This window comes from Bufo bufo, chromosome 1, assembly GCF_905171765.1.
Source record: "Bufo bufo chromosome 1, aBufBuf1.1, whole genome shotgun sequence".
NCBI lineage: Eukaryota > Metazoa > Chordata > Amphibia > Anura > Bufonidae > Bufo > Bufo bufo.
This window is the reverse complement of record NC_053389.1, coordinates 608,372,601-608,391,178: the sequence shown is the minus strand read 5'-3', so window position 1 is coordinate 608,391,178 and position 18,578 is coordinate 608,372,601. Positions and strand designations below refer to the sequence as shown.

The 18,578-nt window shown below is 45.8% G+C and overlaps 1 protein-coding gene across 1 annotated transcript in view; it reads left to right on the top strand.

Moving 5' to 3' along the window:
* The window catches only part of IREB2 (iron responsive element binding protein 2), a 143,688-nt gene that overhangs the window by 114,902 nt on the left and 10,208 nt on the right, over nt 1-18,578 (top strand). The window contains exons 17-20 of the mRNA XM_040413632.1: nt 5,646-5,770; nt 6,172-6,276; nt 11,272-11,414; nt 12,470-12,617. Coding sequence (XP_040269566.1) covers nt 5,646-5,770; nt 6,172-6,276; nt 11,272-11,414; nt 12,470-12,617 — 521 coding nt within the window. The remainder of the gene's footprint in view (nt 1-5,645; nt 5,771-6,171; nt 6,277-11,271; nt 11,415-12,469; nt 12,618-18,578) is intronic.

Genomic DNA, 18,578 nt, shown 5'->3' with positions numbered 1-18,578 from the left:
GGTTACTGCTGCGCCTGAAGACGTCTGAGGGGGAGTATGTTAGATTAGGGTCCCCCTCCTCCCCGAACCTGGGCGCGTTCTCCCCTCTCCTCCCTTCCCGGATACCTACGTCTCTCAGCCGTTTGTTCATCCCCGGCCGCGCTCCACTTTTCAGGCCTACTAGGCCGCAACTCCCCGCCCATTTTCTGACTTTCCCGGGCTTACTCCGTCACCTCCTCTCCTGCCTGCCAATCCAGCCCCAGGTTCCCTGCTCTCTCTGAGGGGCGGTTCTTCCTCCGGCTGTTGGCTCCTGCTCTCTCCGGGTCGCCATCTTCTGGTCTCCTGCTTGGGGTGCGCTGCACAGCTCCTGGGGTCTGGTAGGCAGCCTCTGGCTGAATTGCTCTGCAGGCTCCTTTCCCCCCCCCCCTCCCCTCTCGATTGCTGCATTCTCCTGCAGCCCTGACACCTGCTCTATAGCTGCTGCAGCAGCTCTTGAGAACGTGGCATCCGGGGACAGATAGGACAGCCCTGCTGCTCTATGAGGGCCTCCTTTACCAGCCTCCCTATCGGATCGCCACGTATTTCACGTGCGTCCGTTGTCTACGGAGCTTTCCATGTGGTCGCCTTGTTCCCCCCCTCCCACCCTTTTGTGTGTAGGTCCCCCCTGAATGGGCTCCCTCCATGTCGAACCATGGGAACCTTGCCTGACTCGCCCAATCCCTGGCGGAGTCGCTGGAGCGCTACCTACAAATTGCGGTCTCCTCTCATGCAAGGAGTAGTCCACGGACCAACCTCGGGTCATCTCAACTAGCTTCCACCCCTCCTCGGCATCCTCGGGTCGCCCCAGGACAGGCCTAAGGCTGGTGACGAAGCCTTCTCTGTCAGTTGCCTCTGGGGACACCTCTGCACCGATTCCCTCGGAACAGAGCATCAGGCGGTCTTCCACCATGCAGAATCCCTCTGTGTGGTCAGGTCAAACATGCATGGTGGTACCTATCCTACCCAGGTTTGGTGCCCCCCTAGTGGACTTTCGGATGGCGCTCTCCTGCCTGCACAGGTAATTACCGCACAGGTAAGGCAGCCGTCACTGTGCTTAGCAACTGGGACACCTACGCGGTGTCTCTGGTACGTACGCCCTCGTAGGCTGTACACGACAGACCTTCCTGGTTCCCCTATCCAGGGGCTATGTTCTAGGCAAGCTGATTATTCAGGCAAACGCCACTTGTAGGGTTGGCAACCCTTCTCGGCCTCTAAAGGTTCTTTTGTAGTGCCTGTACCAGAGAATACAGGCCGGCTTCTATGCCGTGGCGATTACATCTGTCTGTTTCCAGCCGCCTTATTACTTTCATATGTAGAGTTCCTACACCTACTCCAGATGCGGTAGCCATTACTCCTGACTGGCTCTATGGTGTTCCATGCGGCACTATTTCCCCCTACCAGGCGAGATATACAGGCCGCCTTCAATTGCCGTAGCATTTGCACCTGTCTGTTACCAAGCCTCCTTGCTCCCTTCATGGGTAGAGTCCCTACACCATCTCCTGATGCTGTATCCAATGTCCCTGGCGGGCTCTATTGTGTTCCGTGCGACACTATTTCTCCCTTTCCGGCGAGATATAGAGGCTACTCAATTGCTGTAGCAATTGCCTCTGTTTGGTTCTAGTGGGCACCAGGCTGCCACCTTGTTCCCTTCATAGTTAGAGTACCTTCACTATCTCCAGAGGCTGTTGCCGTTGCTCCTGTCTGGCCTTATGGTGTACCTTGCAGCACTATTTCTCCCTTACCGGACGAGATATTGAGGCCACCTTTTATTGCCGTGGCCACTGCACCTACCTCTTCATAGTGTGCGCCAAACAGCCATCTTACTCCCTTCTTAGGTAGAGTTCCTGCACCGTCTCCGATGCTGCAGCCGTTACACCTGTCTGGCTCTATGGTGTACTATGCGGCCATGTTTCCCTCTTTTTAGGTGAAATAGAGGGCCTCCTTCAGTTGCCATTGCACTTACTTAATTGTGGTGTGCACCTGTCGTTCTTTGTGGTACCGTGCGGCCCTATTTTCCCCTTCCCGAGCGAAATATAGGTACCATTGCTAACGTGGCAGCCGTTGCACTTCTCTGGTCCTAGGGTGCACCATGCGGCCACATCGCTCTAATCTTAAATCTAGTACCTCTACCATCTCCAGATGCTGTACCCATTGCACCTCTCTGGTCGTATCTCTACACTACACAGCCGTATTTTTACCTTACAGGTTGAGGATCTGCTCCCTCCAAATGCGGTCGCATTCCCGGATGCTGTGGCTTTGTTTCCACCCTCCTTAGAGTGCAACATGCAGCCAATTTACCTCGGTTTTAGGCGTGTATTTTTAGTACCCACGTGCTGGGCCCTATGGTGCAATATGTGGCCCATACAGTTTCTGTATTACTGGGTGCTTCCTTCCCTGGGCTCTAATCTGTGCTGCGGATGTTGGTTACTTCCCTTTTTGGTTCTTCCTACATCTGCCACTCCGTTACTGTCGTGCTTCTTGTACTTCTCAAGGCACTGTCCACAACGGCCATCCTGGTTCAGCATGTACACGGTAACCATATCTGGCAGGGTGGGCCAGCCCAACCCCCACCTCCACCTTATCTGTCTATTGCTACTTCTGGTGTACCCAGTATATGGCTGATCTGTTCTGATCTGGTGGGTGGTCCACATACAACCATGCTCCCTACACCATGGCCAGGTGGTTGTTGGCTTTTGTGCTAGGGTTGCTATTGCCATCCCTATCAAATACTACTGTCTGCTGCACTCCGCGTTCCCCATATTATAAAGGAGTACCCGTGTTGTTTTCTATTACAGGGCGGACCATTCCTGGTGGAGTACAGTGATCTCCACTGGCTCTTCTCCGTGTTTGGGTACGTGGCTTGGTGAGCACCGGCCGCTGCAGCAGTTTTTGGCCATCACTGGATGTCCTCCGCCACACGGAATCCTTCTGGGGTCAGCGACATTATCCTTGCTGGACGTCCTCCCTGATGAGTCAGGGAGAGAACCACTGAGCGCCACACACCTGCCTGGTAGGTGAATTTTTTGCTGATTGCTCTGGCATCGGACAGGGTTCCTTAGTTCCTTCTGGGTCCGGGTGTTCCCTTATATTCTCTGCTTAGTTGTGCTATCTGACAGAGGGGCAGTCCCCTGGGACCTTGCTATTGTCTGCGCCTGTCTGGTACTCTCTCCCCCTGGGAGTCTTCTGTATGTCGGTCGCAGCTGGTTTCTACATTTCGTGTAGTCACTCCTGTTTCTTTTATAGCGACTTCGCCATTCCTTATGCATATGGGTGTCTGTTGTTTTAGTGGTACAACCCAAGCCGCTGTACTTGCCCTCCCCGGGACAATGTATGCAGATTGCTAGCTACTATTCTTAGAATGGCTAGTTGTCTATGGCCAATTCCTTTCCATATGGTGGTTCTTTTCATTTTTTCTTGGATATTCTGGTTTTTGTTGTCTTCTGGTGGTTCAGTTCCTGGTTCCTTGTGAGCCCATAGCGGGTACTCCTTTCTGGATTCCTTGTCCCTGTTCATTTGACCACACAGATTCTGTATGATGATCGTTGATTGGGAGGGGCCTGGGTTGATTGTTCCCCTTGCGGGTTCCAATAGCCTTGTGGACCTCTTGGGATTCGTGTCTATCTTCCCATCCTCCCAAGTCAAGTACCTGGTGTTGAGTGGTTTAGTGCTACGGTTTGCATTTCCACCTTATGGTCTCCTTCGGGAGGGACTTCCTCCAGTTTGTAGAACCTTCCTCCTTAGACTGTTGGGAGTGCTCTCCTTCTCCTCCCATGTCCCTCAGTCCAGTGTGTCCCTGCTGAGCTTTCATGGGCCTGCATCTCCCTGATACTTCATTTGGCCGGAGTTTCTCCGGTCTTGCGCTTCTCAGCGATATTTTGTTTTCAGAGGCTCGTTCCTCGTCTCCTAGTTTTGGGATGCAGGGCTTATCTTATCTTTTCTTTTTTCCTGGCCTTTACTTACAACCCCCTCCTTTTCCAAGGGTTGGTGGTTTCCCTTAGCGCCTTTGGGGTTTTCACCTTTCAATAGGACGCTTAACTTCATCAACTGCTTTGCGGTGGGTGGAGTTCTTCTCCCTTCATATGTGAGCCTTGCTATGGCTTCCCTCACTCCAGTGTGCCCCTGCTGAGATTTTCCTGGGCCTGCATCTGGTCCCCTTTTTTTCCTGATACTTCGTTTGGCCAGAGTTTCTACGGTCTTGCGCTTCTCAGCGATATTTTGTTTTCGGAGGCTCGTTCCTCGTCTCCTGGTTTGGAGATGCAGGTCTTATCTTTTCTCTTTTCCTGGTTTTTACTTACAACCCCCTCCCCTTCCAAGGGTTGGTGGTTTCCCTTAGCGCCTTTGGGATTTTTTCCTTTCAATAGGGCGCTTAACTTCTTCACCTGCTTTGCGGTGAGGGGAGACCTGCTCCCTTCACAGTGAGCCTTACTATGGCTTCCCTCACTCGTTTGGCCTTCAGTGATTCCATGTTCCCTTGCTCCCCTGGCCTGTCAGGGGTTGGCCTCAGGGTGTTTGTGCTTTCGCCTGTGACAATTAGAATGTTAGGTGCTCCAATACGCGATGCTGTCCTACTTTCTCTCCAGCCTTCAGCTGAGCTGGGTGTTCCCCTTTCCCTTCTTCTTGCATTTGGGTCGTTCTCCCAGGCATTTGTCCTGGGGTGCTGGCAGTCGTCACTGTGGCTTCCTTGGGGTTTCTCCCTTGTTATGAGGCTTCCTGCCTATTCTGTGCCTTTCTCCTGTTGGGTCACATGGTTCTCCCGCACCTGTATGCCCAACAGGTGGCATGGCTGTTCTTTTCCCACCCTCGGGGACTGCTTTGGGACATCCCATGGTGCTGTGTCCCCCAATGCCATGCACGAGAAAATTGGATTTTTTTGTACTCACCGTAAAATCCTTTTCTTGTAGTAGGCATTGGGGGACACAGATCCCATCCTATGTTTTTTTACTTCCGCTTCTCCGGGCTGGTCTCTTGATCTTTCCCGGTACGGGAGTTGTTGGTTCCTTGCCTTTCTTCTCTCCTACTGCTTTTGGTACAAACTGATTTGCCTAGTGTCTGTGGAGAGGGTATAGCCCAACGGGGAGGCGCCAACACTTTTTTTTAAGTCTAGTGTCGCCTCCTAGTGGTAGTTGGACATATACCCATGGTGCTGTGTCCCCCAATGCCTACTACGAGAAAAGGATTTTACGGTGAGTACAAAAAATCTAATTTTCTAGTCCGCAAAAATATGAAGCTTGTACTACTATTGTCCGCACAGATCGGTACGTAGCCTCATTCAAGTCAATGGATCCGCAAATAGCGGATGACATACGGAATGGTTTCCGTATGTCATCTGTTTTTTGCGGATCCGTTTCCGTATTTTTGAAGGCCTTAATAATTATTTTTATTTTATTTATTTTCTTCCTTGTTTTGCGGACCGTAAAAAACAGAAGACATACGGAACACAAACGGAAGTAATTTGTCTGCAAAATGCGAACACAGTTCCGTTATTTGCTGACCGCAAAACGGAAAGGATTACACACGGTCGTGTGAATGTACCCTTAATTGTAGGCCACATTATTGCATCTGTCACATATGCAAGTTTTCTGAATTTGATTAAATGTGTAAATTATTCACTTTGTGCCATTTTTCAGGGGTGAATGCTCAGGGCGAGAAGGTCTTCCTACGAGACATTTGGCCCAGCCGTGAAGAGATCTTACAAGTTGAAGAGAATCTTGTTATACCGTCCATGTTCAAAGAACTGAAAATAAAAATAGAGGTACAAAAAATACATATGAATAACACAACCATGTTGTGTCTGGGAATCGGTACGTGTGTTGGCCTCATCACCTTGGCCGATCACAGCTTCCTTGACCCAAACTGAATGTTTCATAGGTCGAAGCCGTCTGTCTGATGACATGAGCACACTGCAATAGCCCTGCGATCAGTTAGAGACTGACTGTATGATAAATTACTATCATACAGGCATTTCTGGTCAGGTGTGAATCAGCTCTTCTCAGATATATGACTATGCTGCTAAATTAAACTGACTACATTGTTAATTAAGCTGATTTTGTGATCTATGTGATTGGTAGGAGTATGTACTACTGTTACATATGTTATTTTTTGCCATTAGCAAACTGTATCGCTGGTAACCATTCTTTCTTTATCTATGTAAAGAAACAAAATACAAGGTGGAACCTTTTGGACTCTCCTGAAAGCACTTTATTCCCGTGGGACCTTAGATCCACCTACATTAGAAGTCCTCCCTTTTTCAACAGGCTGGTATGTAAAACTCATTTTTTTTAATTTGATTTTCCTTCTTAACATTCATATCTCAATGTGAATATGTAATTAAAAAATGCCTTAAATTTTTACGGAGTACGCTAGAACATATGGGTTTTGGACAAAAGTTTATAGCCTGGGTGAAGGTCTTATATTCGAGCCCCAAAGCATGCATTAGGGCAAATGGTGGTGTGTCCGCGAAATTTCAACTTCAGAGAGGCACTCGGCAGGGATGGCCCCTGTCTCCGCTATTATTTGCATTGGCCATAGAACCACTAGCTGCTACGATAAGGGGCGCTCAAGATATTCAGGGTTTTAGATACGGTGATCTACAAAATAAAGTGGCCTTATATGCCGATGACACACTATTGTTTTTGGGTGATACGACAGTCATTAGCTGCGGCAATGTCGGTAATAGATAAATTTGGCCAATTATCGGGTTTAACAATTAACTGGCATAAGTCAATGTTGATGCCCATAGATAATCAACCTACATCGCGGGTGGTAGTTGACCGCAAGATTCCCTGTGAAACTAGGATCAAGTATCTAGGTATCCATATTTCGCCCAATGCTGGGAATTTTATTGAATTGAATCTTACGCCTCTGCTCCGGCAAATTAGGGACAAATCTAAGGCCTGGTGCAAATTGTATCTGTCAGTAGTGGGTAGAGTGAATTTGATCAAAATGATCATGATGCCACAGCTGCTCTATGTTTTACATAATTCGCCGATATGGCTATCTAGGGATAAATTTGATCAAATTAATTCCATCTTTAGGGAATTAGTGTGGCGCAAAGGCCAGCCCAGAATAAAATTGGAAACTTTACAATATGGCAAAACGGAAGGTGGCCTGGCGCTACTAAACCCTTGGATATATTACTTAGCTGCCCAATGCCAACATTTGAAGGGGTGGCTTGAACCTGAGACAAAAGACGTGACCAGGCAGATATTAGGGTCGCAGATTTCGGGGAAAGATGTCATGATTTTGTTGGAAGGCGTGGAACCAAAGGCTGCAAGGCTGACTGGATCGTTATATCGTACAATGTACGCTGCCTGGAATAAAGTGAAAAAACTTAGGGGATTAGCGGCTTTACGCCATATACTCCGCTGTGGGGGAATTTAGCGCTGGTGGAATTCAGCTCATTGCAGGGATTTGAGGAGTGGAGGAAGAAGGGAGTGCTACGACTAGAGCATTTAATGGAAGGGGGAGTTTTTAGGACTTTCAAATCTATTCAAGATCTTTTTGGTATTCCTAAGACCCACTTCTTTAAATACTTGCAAATACGGCATGCGTATGATACCTAGTTTAAAAATGGCCTACAAGTCTCTCAACAAGATACTGCGCTTCAGATCGCCCTGGTTGGAGGTGAAAATAAAGGGTTAATATCCATGTTATATAAAATGTTGTTAGATAAACAGCTTGAACTTCACCCCTTAAACAGAATGCATAAGTGGGAACAGGATGTGGGGGAGATCTCTATGGATCAATGGGCTGATATTTTAGAGGCAATCCCGTTAACCTCCTTGAGTGAGGGGGGTAAGCTGTCACAGCTATTTATTGTTCACAGAGTGTACAAGACACCGATTTTTTTACACCGTATAGGGTATAGGTCGGATGACAGATGCCCCAGGTGGTTTGTGAGCTCTGCTGATCTAATACATATGTTGTGGAACTGCGCCAGGTTACAACAGTTCTGGGACGCAGTACTGAAGAATGTTAGGAAAGCGTACCGGGTGCATATATCAAAAGATCCTAAAGTTTGTATATTGGGGTACACCGCAGAACTAAGTACAGATGATGTTAGCAAAGTGGCAATTGGGCGATTGTTATATGTGGCAAGAAAATTAGTGGCACAACACTGGGTCCAAGCTGAACCGCCAGGGTTTCAAGAATACTTGTCCAAGGTCAATACCATGCTTTCGTATGAAAAAATTATATTTCAGAAAAGAGGCTGCCCTGCCAAATATGAAAAATTATGGGGTTCCTGGAGGGAACATGTGTCCTCTCTTGGTAGTAATTACTAGTCAACCAACACTGGGAAGGGGGGGGGGGGTTATATCAGTTGTATTATCATTTATTTGTGATTCCTGACGGTATCATATGATGTGATATGGAAGTTTCTGTAATTATCATTTCTAATGTACAATGATTGGCATGGTTACTGTATGTCGAGTAATTTTTCTAAATAAAAAAAGATCTGATTCAAAACAAAAAAAATGCCTTAGGCTATTTTAACACTCGCGTTTTGGGCGGATGCATCAGGGATCTGCAAAAACGGATCCGTTACAATAATACAACCACATGCATCCGTCATGAATTGACCCGTTTGTATTAACTGTAACATAGCTAAGACGGATCAGTCTTGGACTCCATTGAAAGTCAATGAAAGACGGATCCTTTTTCTGTTGTGTCAGAGAAAACGGATCCGTCCCCATTGGCTTACATTGTGTGCCAGGATTCGTTTGGCTCAGTTTCGTCAAGCGGACAGCAAAACGCTGCATTCTGAGCGGATCCTTTTCCATTCAGAATGCATTAGGGCAAAACTGATCCGTTTTGGACCGCTTGTGAGAGCCCATGACGGATCTCACCAACGGAAAGCCAAAACGCCAGTGTGAAAGTAGCTTTAGCCATATTGAAGAATTTCTGGAAGGAATGGCCGAAGTTTGTCAGTAAGCTCACTTAGGCATGTTATCATGAGTTATGTATAAATCACTACATTTATTCTTTTAAACATTTTTTTATTGTCTTTCGTCTGGTCATGCTTTTTACAGCACCCTGTATAAACTGTAACTTGAATATAAACTCTGCATTCAGACTGTGCTCCCTTTTGGACTTGAGCAGGAATAATGGATTATCCTGTTTTCGGTACTACACTTATGCTACTTTTAGCTATTAGCTTCTATGACATGAGTGACAAAGGAACATGGGAAAATGTGCATGGAGTGGGAATTAAAGAATGTTGTTTACAGTGCTAGGGATAGAGTATGACCAGCATACTGGAAGAATACCCATAAGAGTAATCGAGTTGTGGATATGACACAAAGATCTACAAACATTTGGAGAGTCTTCAGACACTTTCACTTTGTTCACTTTATGTTGCAGCCTTGTGCCAAAATAAATAAATAAAAATTCTAATTTTTCTGCTAAGTACCCCATATTGGCAGTGAAAACAGAATGTTCAAGATCTTTGCTCATTTATTGAAAAGGAAAAACTAAAATCTTAACATCTTGCATTGACATAAGTATTCAGACCCTTTACTCAGGACTGAAGCACCTTTGGAAGCGATTGCAGCCTCCAGTCTTTTCGGGTAATGGGCAACAAGGTTTTCATACCTGGATTTGGGGATTTTCTGCCATTCTTCTCTGCAGATCCTTTAAAGCTCTGTCAGGTTGGATGGGGACTGTCAGTGGACAGACATTTTCAGGTCCCTCCAGAAATGTTTGGCTTCAAGTTGTCTCTAAGTCACTCCTTTGTTGTCTTGGCTGTGTGTTTAGGGTCATTGTCTTGTTGGAAGTTGAACCTTCGGCTCAGTGTGAGGTCCAGAGCACTCAGGTTTTCAGGTGGATCAGGTTTTCATTAAGAATATCTCCGTACTTTGCCCTATTCAGCTTTCCCTCAACTTTGACCAGTCTCCCTGTCCCAGCTACTGGAAAACACCCCCACAGCATGATGCTGCCACCACCATGCTTCACTTTAGGGCAGGTGATGTACAGTGCCTGGTTTCCTCCTAACATGATGGTTAAAATGGAGGCCAAAAAGTTCAATCTTGGTTTCATCAGACCAGAGAGTCTTGTTTCTATAGGGAGGCTATATATGTCTTACTAAGGAAAGGTTTCTTTCTGGCCACTCTGCCATAAAGCCCAAATTGGTGTAGTGCTGCAGTGATGGTTCTCTCATTTGACTATTAGATTCTCGGTCATCTCTATTACCAAGTTCCTTTTGCGCCGATTACTTAGTTTCGTGGGGCGGCCAGCTCTAGGAAGAGTCCTGGTTGCTCCGAACGTCTTCCATTTGCCATTTAAGAATTATGGAGGCCACTGTGCTCTTGGAAACTTTCACTGCAGCAGAAATGTTTTTGTACTCTTCTCCAGATCTGCGCCTTCACACAATCCCGTCTCTGATCTCTACAGGCAGTTCTTTCCTCCTCATAGCTTGGTTTTTTCTCTGATATTCATTGTCAGCTGTGAGACCTTGTATAGACAGGGGTGTGTCTTTCCATCGCATGTCCAGTCAACTGAATTTGCTACAGATGGACTCCAGTCAAGGTGCAGAAACATCTCAAAGATGATCAAGAGAAATGGGAGGGCCCCCAGAGTTAAATTTCAAGGGTAATTGCAAAGGGTCTGAATTCTTAAAGAGGACCTTTCACCGATTCTTACCCTATGAACTAACTATACAGATATGTAGAGCGGCGCCCGGGGATCTCACTGCACTTACTATTATCCCCGGGCGCCGCTCCGTTCTGCCGCTATGCCCTCCGGTATCTCCGCTCACTAAGTTATAGTAGGCGGAGATACCAGTCCCTAAGTTATGGTAGGCGGAGTCTGCCCTAGCGCTGGCCAATCGCAGCGCAGAGCTCACAGCCGGGGAGGTTATTTTCCCCCAGGCTGTGAGCTCTGCAATGCGATTGGCCAGCGCTAGGGCAGACTCCGCCTACCATAACTTAGGGAACGGAGATACCGGAGGGCATAGCAGGAGAACGGAGCGGCGCCCGGGGATAATAGTAAGTGCAGTGAGATCCCCGGGCGCCGCTCCACATGTCTGTATAGTTAGTTCATAGGGTAAGAATCGGTGAAAGGTCCTCTTTAAGTCCATTGGAAAAAGTTTTTCCCTTCACTGTCTATTGTATTTCAGCAGTAATGTTTTCCTATCCTATACCAGTCAAATCAACATTTCATGATTGACTATTTTAAGGGAAAATAATGTGTTTTATATTCTATTTTTGCCATTGAATAAAAAAAATAATCTTTTATTTTTGGCATTGTTTGTTTTAGGACAAGGTCTCAGCACCTCTGACAACAATTGAACGAGCCAATGTATTACTTTATTTAGGGGATTCCGTCACTACTGACCACATTTCGCCTGCGGGAAGCATCTCTCGTACAAGTCCTGCTGCCAAGTACTTAATTCAGAGAAAGTAAGTTTTTCCATAATTAAACCTTTATGCTAGAGTCACACATTCAGTTTTTTTACTGTCTCTGGTGCATTTTCAAGCCAAAGCCATAAGTACCGGTAGATTCAAAAGAAATGCGAAATATAAAGGAAGGACGGGCTACTTTCACATCTGCGTTTTTGCTGGATCCGTCAGGTGATCAGCAAAAACGCATCCCGTATATAATACAACCGTCTGTATCCGTTCAGAATGGATCCGGTTGTATCATATCCCAAATGAACAAGACAAATCCGGCACTAAATCCATTGTAAGTCAATGGTGGACGGATCAGTTTTCTTGTGTCCAAAAAATATGGTTCCGTCACCGTTTCATGACGGATCTGTCTTGATCAGTATTCCATGACACACTCAAAAACGCTACTTGCAGCGCTTTTGTGTTAGTCATGGGAACGGAATGGAACAGAATGCATTCTGGTACACTCTGTTCATTTCAATTTTGTCCCCATTGGCAATGAATGGGGACAAAACTGATGCGTTTTCCTCTGGTTTTAAGATCCTATGACGGATCTCAATAGCAGAAAGCGAAAGCGCAGGTGTTGAAAGTAGTCTTAGGCCACTTTCACACGAGCGAGTTGGACACTCCGGACTCGGCGCATGAGTACAACACAGCATGTGTTCTGAACTTCCAGCACTGCCGGGGTCGGCATAGCATTATATTGATTTATGATGCTTTGTAACCCTTACGGTTCTGGAATGTATTGGATAACACTGACAGCATTATGTCACTGTTATCTAATACATTCCAGACCTCTATGGGTTACATAGATTCATAAATCAATAAATACTATGTGACCCTGTCAGTGCTGGGAGGTCAGGACGGGTGCTGCGCTGCGAGTCTGGAGTGTACAACTTGCTCGTGTGAAAGTGACCTTGCCCCTCTTTCTGGATCCACTTCTGGCTTTGGCTTAAAAATCTGTACCACAAACTGCTTGTGTGATTCCACCCACATGCCCATCTCAGCAACTTGCATTTTTCCATCTTATTCATTGTTGTGTAACCCTTTTTTTTTTTATCATGTAGCTTAGTGCCAAGAGAGTTTAATTCCTATGGGGCCCGCAGAGGCAATGATGCTGTGATGACTAGAGGAACTTTTGCTAACATGAAACTTTTTAACAAGCTTGTTGGAAAAAGTGGGCCAAAAACAATCCATTTTCCATCAGGACAAATGGTGAGTAATAAAATGCTTTTGAGAATGTTCTTCCTGTTTAATTTAAAGTTTCAAAATGTGAAGAGACTCCACTTAGTAGATACAAAGACTCGCTGGAGTCTTTGTATCTACTATTGAAAGGGGTGGGAACCCTACTCCAGCAACCAATCCACCGTGTGCCACAAGGGCTCTGCTTGCAATTATTGAGACTCCACTTAGGTTATGTTCACACCACATTTGTGTACATTCAGCCTATCTGCTTGGAAATGCTCCTAGCACATATGGTAATTGTTGTGTCCATAGACCTCTCTTTGTGTCTGCCCCAGCACTGTGATCACTGACTGTCTAGTAAAAATGCCTATTAGAGAATACCATAGGTAGTCCTAACTAGGGTTGCAGTACACGATTATTTCAGTAATCGAGTATTCTATTGATTTATTTTTTACGATTAATCGAGTTATCTAATAAGAAAAAATTAATTATTAGACTGTTTTCCTTTATGAAATCTCATCAGACCCCCTGCCATTAGTCCCCAAACACCCTTCGTTCCCCCGCTCCTTCCTCTTCTCCTCGCGCTGCACTGGATCCTGACGTTACACAGCGTCGGGTCATAGTGCGCGCTTACGTGCACTATGACCTGACGATGTGTCAGGATCCAGTGCAGTGCGGTACAGGCTGGCGGGTGACCATGGAGCGGTAAGTAAAGGTAATAGCAAGCGCTTTACTCCCACTCTGTTGTCACATGACACAAACGAATCCTTGATGCAAAAAATTTGCATTGAGGATTTTTTTGTGTCGAATTACTCGATTCAATCGTAATCGTTTCAGCCCTAGTCCTAACAGATGCCTGTACTTTTTGTATGCTCTTTCAGAATGATGTAAAAAATAAAGCAAAAAAATTTTGAATTTCTTTGTTAATGTGTGGACTTATAAAACTGGCAAAAATCATCTTAGTAGGATATGCAAATGAGGACTCGCAAGTGCCCAGGGGCGGCGTCAACCTCGTAGGTGCCCAGGCAGCGCTGCCTCATCGTCGCTTCCCCCCGCCCAGTCTTTCCCCCTGCCCGCCCATCTTCTTACTTCTTCTCTCGCCAAGATCCCGCGCCTGCGCGCTGAGTCCGTCGGCCGGCGCATGCGCACTGCGATGTCCATTCCTGGTACAGCATCACAGTAATTAATGCGCATGCGTCGGCTAACGGCGAAAGTTAGCCGGCGCATTCGCATTAATTACTGTGATACCGTACCAGGAATGGCCGACGGACTCAGCGCGCAGGCGCGGGATCTCTGCGAGAGAAGAAGAAAGAAGATGGGCGGGCAGAGGGAAAGGATGGGTGGGCAGAGGGAAAGACTGGGCGGAGGGAAGGGACGATAAGGCAGAGCTTCCTGGGCACCTACGAGGTTGAGGTCGCCCCTGGGCACTTGTGAGCCCTCATTTGCATATCCTACTAAGATGATTTTTGCCAGTTTTATAAGTCCACGATTGCTTATAAAGGTAACGTTTTTATCAACTGTAATGCTGCTAGAAAGCTATGGGAAACCTGGCGGCACAATGTCAGCACTTTAGGGGATGGACAGATAGTGACATGACGGACATGACAGGTCAAATATTGAAACATGCATTGGGGGGGAAGGAGTTACTGTGGATATTGGAAGGATCAGGAACACCCTTTGTAGTTAATCGTTCACATTTGGTGTGTCTGATGAGAAAGGTTTGGGAGAAGGTCAAACAGTTGAGGGGTGCAGTCGGGATCACGAAACTTACACCTTTATGGAACAATCGCAATGTACCTGAATTCTTACACCTCAGGGGATTTACCAAGCAATGGCAGGATAGGGGAGTGACCAAATTTGGAGATATAATGGAGAAAGAGGTACTCAAAACATTTACTAAACTACAGGAGGAGTACGGTATACCAAAGAACAGCTTTTATCAGTTTTTACAAATAAGGCACGCATTTAATGAGATGTGTAAAAATGACCATACCAAGATACATAAAGACGCGTCCTTTCGTTTAATAGTGGACAAAGGGGATAAAAAAAATGGATCATTTCAATGATCTATCAAATGTTACTGAATAAATATCTGAAAAAGTTTCCCCTGTCCAGAATGAAGGGCTGGGAGATAGATATAGGGGTATTATCTCAAGAGCAGTGGAAAGCTATTTTAGAAGCCATACCGACAGTATCAGTGAGCGAAAGTGGGAAGTTGTCTCAAATTGTTCAGAGTCTATAAAACTCCTGTCTTTTTACACCGCATTGTCATCAGAGCGGATGCAAAGTGTCCACGATGCCAAGCAGAATCGGCGGATTTATTGCATATGCTGTGGCGATGTTCACAATTACATGGCTTCTGGTCAGACGTGTTGGCAATGATTCAAAATACCTTTTCACTGCAGATACCTCGAGAACCAAAAGTATGTGTCTTGGGTTATGTGTCAGATATTGGGAAAGAGGAGACAGATAGGACTGTAGCGAGCAAACTATAAGGCTAGGTCTACACGACGACATTTGTCGCACCAATGTCGCGCGACAATTTTTATAATGGCGGTCTATGGTGTCGCACTGCAACATGCAACATGCTGCGACTGTTGCGTCGCAGTCGCAGCATGTTGCAGTGCGACACCATAGACTGCCATTATAAAAATTGTCGCGCGACATTGGTGCGACAAATGTCGTCGTGTAGACCTAGCCTTATATGTAGCAAGGAAGTTAATTGCCCTACATTGGATTTACTCATGCCCTCCAGTCATTGAAGAATTTAGAAGGAAAGTAAACACTATGTTAGTATATGAGAAAATGGTGTTTAAGAAGAGAGGATGTCCGCAAAAATTTGAAAGATTGTGGAGCCGCTGGAGGTCTAGCTCCGAATGAAAATCGGAGGGATTCATAAAGTGCTGAAGTGGGAGTTGGGGGGTGGAGGGGTGGAAAGGGTATGTTGTGGTAATATTATAATTTATATGGATACCTGTTATATTATACTCATCAGTGGAATTGACTTGGTATATCAAAATATTGGATATAATATGCTTGTCCCTATTATTGTTCAAAGGGAGGATTAGGTTCCGCCAATACCTGCCTAGCAAACGGGCAAGGTATGGCATAAAAATATACAAACTCTGTGAGAGTAGATCCGGGTACACCCACAAAATTCTGCGTTTACGAAGGGAAAGATTCCAGAATAGAACCCCCAGAATGCCCCCCCCCCCCCCTAGGAGTTAGTGGGAAGATTGTGTGGGACTTACTGGACCCACTGCTGGATAAGGGTTACCACCTCTATGTGGATAACTATTATACCAGTATCCCCCTATTCAGGTCCCTAACTGCCAGGGGTACTGTGGCTTGCGGCACAGTACGCAAAAATCAAAGAGGCCTCCCTAGATCCCTGGTAGGGCAACCACTGAGAATGGGCGAAAGTAGGGCTCTCCTCCATGAGAATATCCTTGTGGTTAAGTACAAGGACAAGAGGGACGTCCTTGTACTGACCACCATTTACACGAACGCCAGCTCCCCTGCCGCTGTACGAGGCACCACTACCACTGTCCCCAAACCAGACTGCATCCTTGATTACAACAGGCACATGCGAGGGGTGAATCTTGCAGATTAACTTATGAAGCCCTATAGTGCCACATGAAAAACAAAAGTGTGGTACAAAAAGCTGGCCGTACACATTGTACAGATGGCAATGGGCAATGGGCAATGCGTACATCTTATTTTAATCTGCAGGCCACACAGGAACTTTCCTCCAGTTCCAAGAGGTGGTAATCAAGGCCCTAATTTTTCAAACCCAGGCAAGGGGAGGGTCTCAGTACTTCAGGAATCATGGTGCCCGAGTTGTACCAGGGCAACATTTTCCAGGTCAAGTCCTCCAGACAGCAAGGAAAGGAAGGACCCAAAAAAGATGTAGGGTGTGTCACAAAAGAGGGATAAGGAAAAACACCATTTACCAATATGAAACCTGCCCTGAAAAACCTGGCCTGTGCATGCAGGACTGCTTCAGAATCTACCATTCTTCCATGGAATATTAATTTTTATGCTTCCTGAAATATTTTCACTTTATATCTGATTTAGTCCACCTCGCTTGAATAGCTACTTTCCAACAACCACTACATATTCTTTTCTGTGAGACACCTGTTTGATAAAAAAAAAGTACCCTTTCCACCACTTAAAATGTTCGAACGGGGGTGTTGTTTCCGAAATGGGGTCACTACTTGGGGTTTTTCATTTCTGGGGACCTCAGGAAAAATTTAAAATGTGACATGGCAGCTAAAATCCATGTCTGCCAATTCAGGCCTGCAAAAAACATATTTTGCACTTTGCCTGTAGAGGCCTGCTGTGCGCCAAAACAGCAGGCTATGAGCACATATGGAGTGTTTGCAAAATGGGGAACATATACTGAGGTTCATTTTCTCCTTTAACCCCTTGTGAAAGTGAAAAATTGGGGTCTGCTACTAATTTTTAATTTTTACAAATGTGTGCTTTGAAATCCTCTCTAGTATTTCTGCCTTCTGTGAGACACCTGTTTGGTAAAAAGTACAGTTTCCACCACTTAAAATGTTCGTACGGGCGTGTAGTTTCTGTAATGGGGTCACTTTTGGGGGTTTCCACTATAGGGCCACCTCAGGGTGTCTTCATATGCGACATAGCTCCCAATTACGACTCCAGCTAAATCCATATGGTGCTCCTTCCACTCTGAAGCCTGCCGTGCGGCCATACATCATTTTTATGAGCACATATAGGGTGTTGGCGTATTCGGGGGGAAATGGGTAACTATGTGGGGTGCATTTTGTCCCGTTACCCCTTGTGAAAGTGAAAAATGTGGGTGTAAAGCGTTTCCCAAGGCCTCCTGCACATGAACGTTTTTTTTTTTTTTTCGTTTACAGGCCGTTTTTTGCATTCCGTATACGGTCCGTATATGGAACCATTCATTTCAATGGTTCCGCAAAAAAAACGGAATGTACTCCGTATGCATTCCGTTTCCGTTTTTCTGTTCCGTTGAAAGATAGAACATGTCTTATTATTGCCCGCAAATCACGTTCCGTGTCTCCATTCAAGTCAATGGGTCCGCAAAAAAAAACGGAACACATACGGAAATGCATCCGTATGTCTTCCGTACCCGTTCCATTTTTTGCGGAACCATCTATTGAAAATGTTATGCCCAGCCCAATGTTTTCTATGTAATTACTGTATATGCCATACGGAAAACGGAACGGAAAATCGGAACAGACGGAAACCAAAAACGTAACGCAAAACACTGAAAAAGCCATACGGTCGTGTGCAGGAGGCCTAATTCTGTGAAACGCCTGATGGGTCAATATGCTCACTACACACCTTGAAATATTCCTTGAGTGGTGTAGTTTACAGAATGGGGTCACTTTTTGGGGGTTTCCACTCTAGGGGTACCTCAGGGTGTGTTCAATTGCAAGATGGCGCCTTTGAATTATTCTGGTGAAATCTGCCTTCCAGAAGCCATTTGGTGCTCCTTTCCTTCTGACTCCTGTGGTACGCCCATATAGCAGTATACAAGCACATATGGGGTATTGCTGTAATCGGGAGAAAATGGGCAATAAATTAGGTGGTACATTTTCTCCAGTTCCCCTTTTGAAAGTGAAAAATTTGGGCCTAAAGTCCATTCTACTGGAAAAAATTGTAATTTTTCATTTTTTACAGCCAATTCCATGATTTACATTTGAGGAAAAAGTTTATTTACATCTTGAAATATTCCTTGAGGGGTGTAGTTTCAAGAATGGGGTCACTTTTTGGGGGTTTCCACTCTAGGGGGTACCTCAGGGTGTCTTTATATGCGACATAGTTCACAAAAGTAAATCCTGCAAAATCTGTGCTCAAAAACCCTATGGCGCTACTTCCCTTTTGGACCCCGACATGCACCCATACCTAATTTTTTGAGCACATATTGGGTGTTGGCGTATTCAGGGGGAAATGGGTAACAAAATGTGGGGTGCATTTTGTCCTGTTACCCCTTGT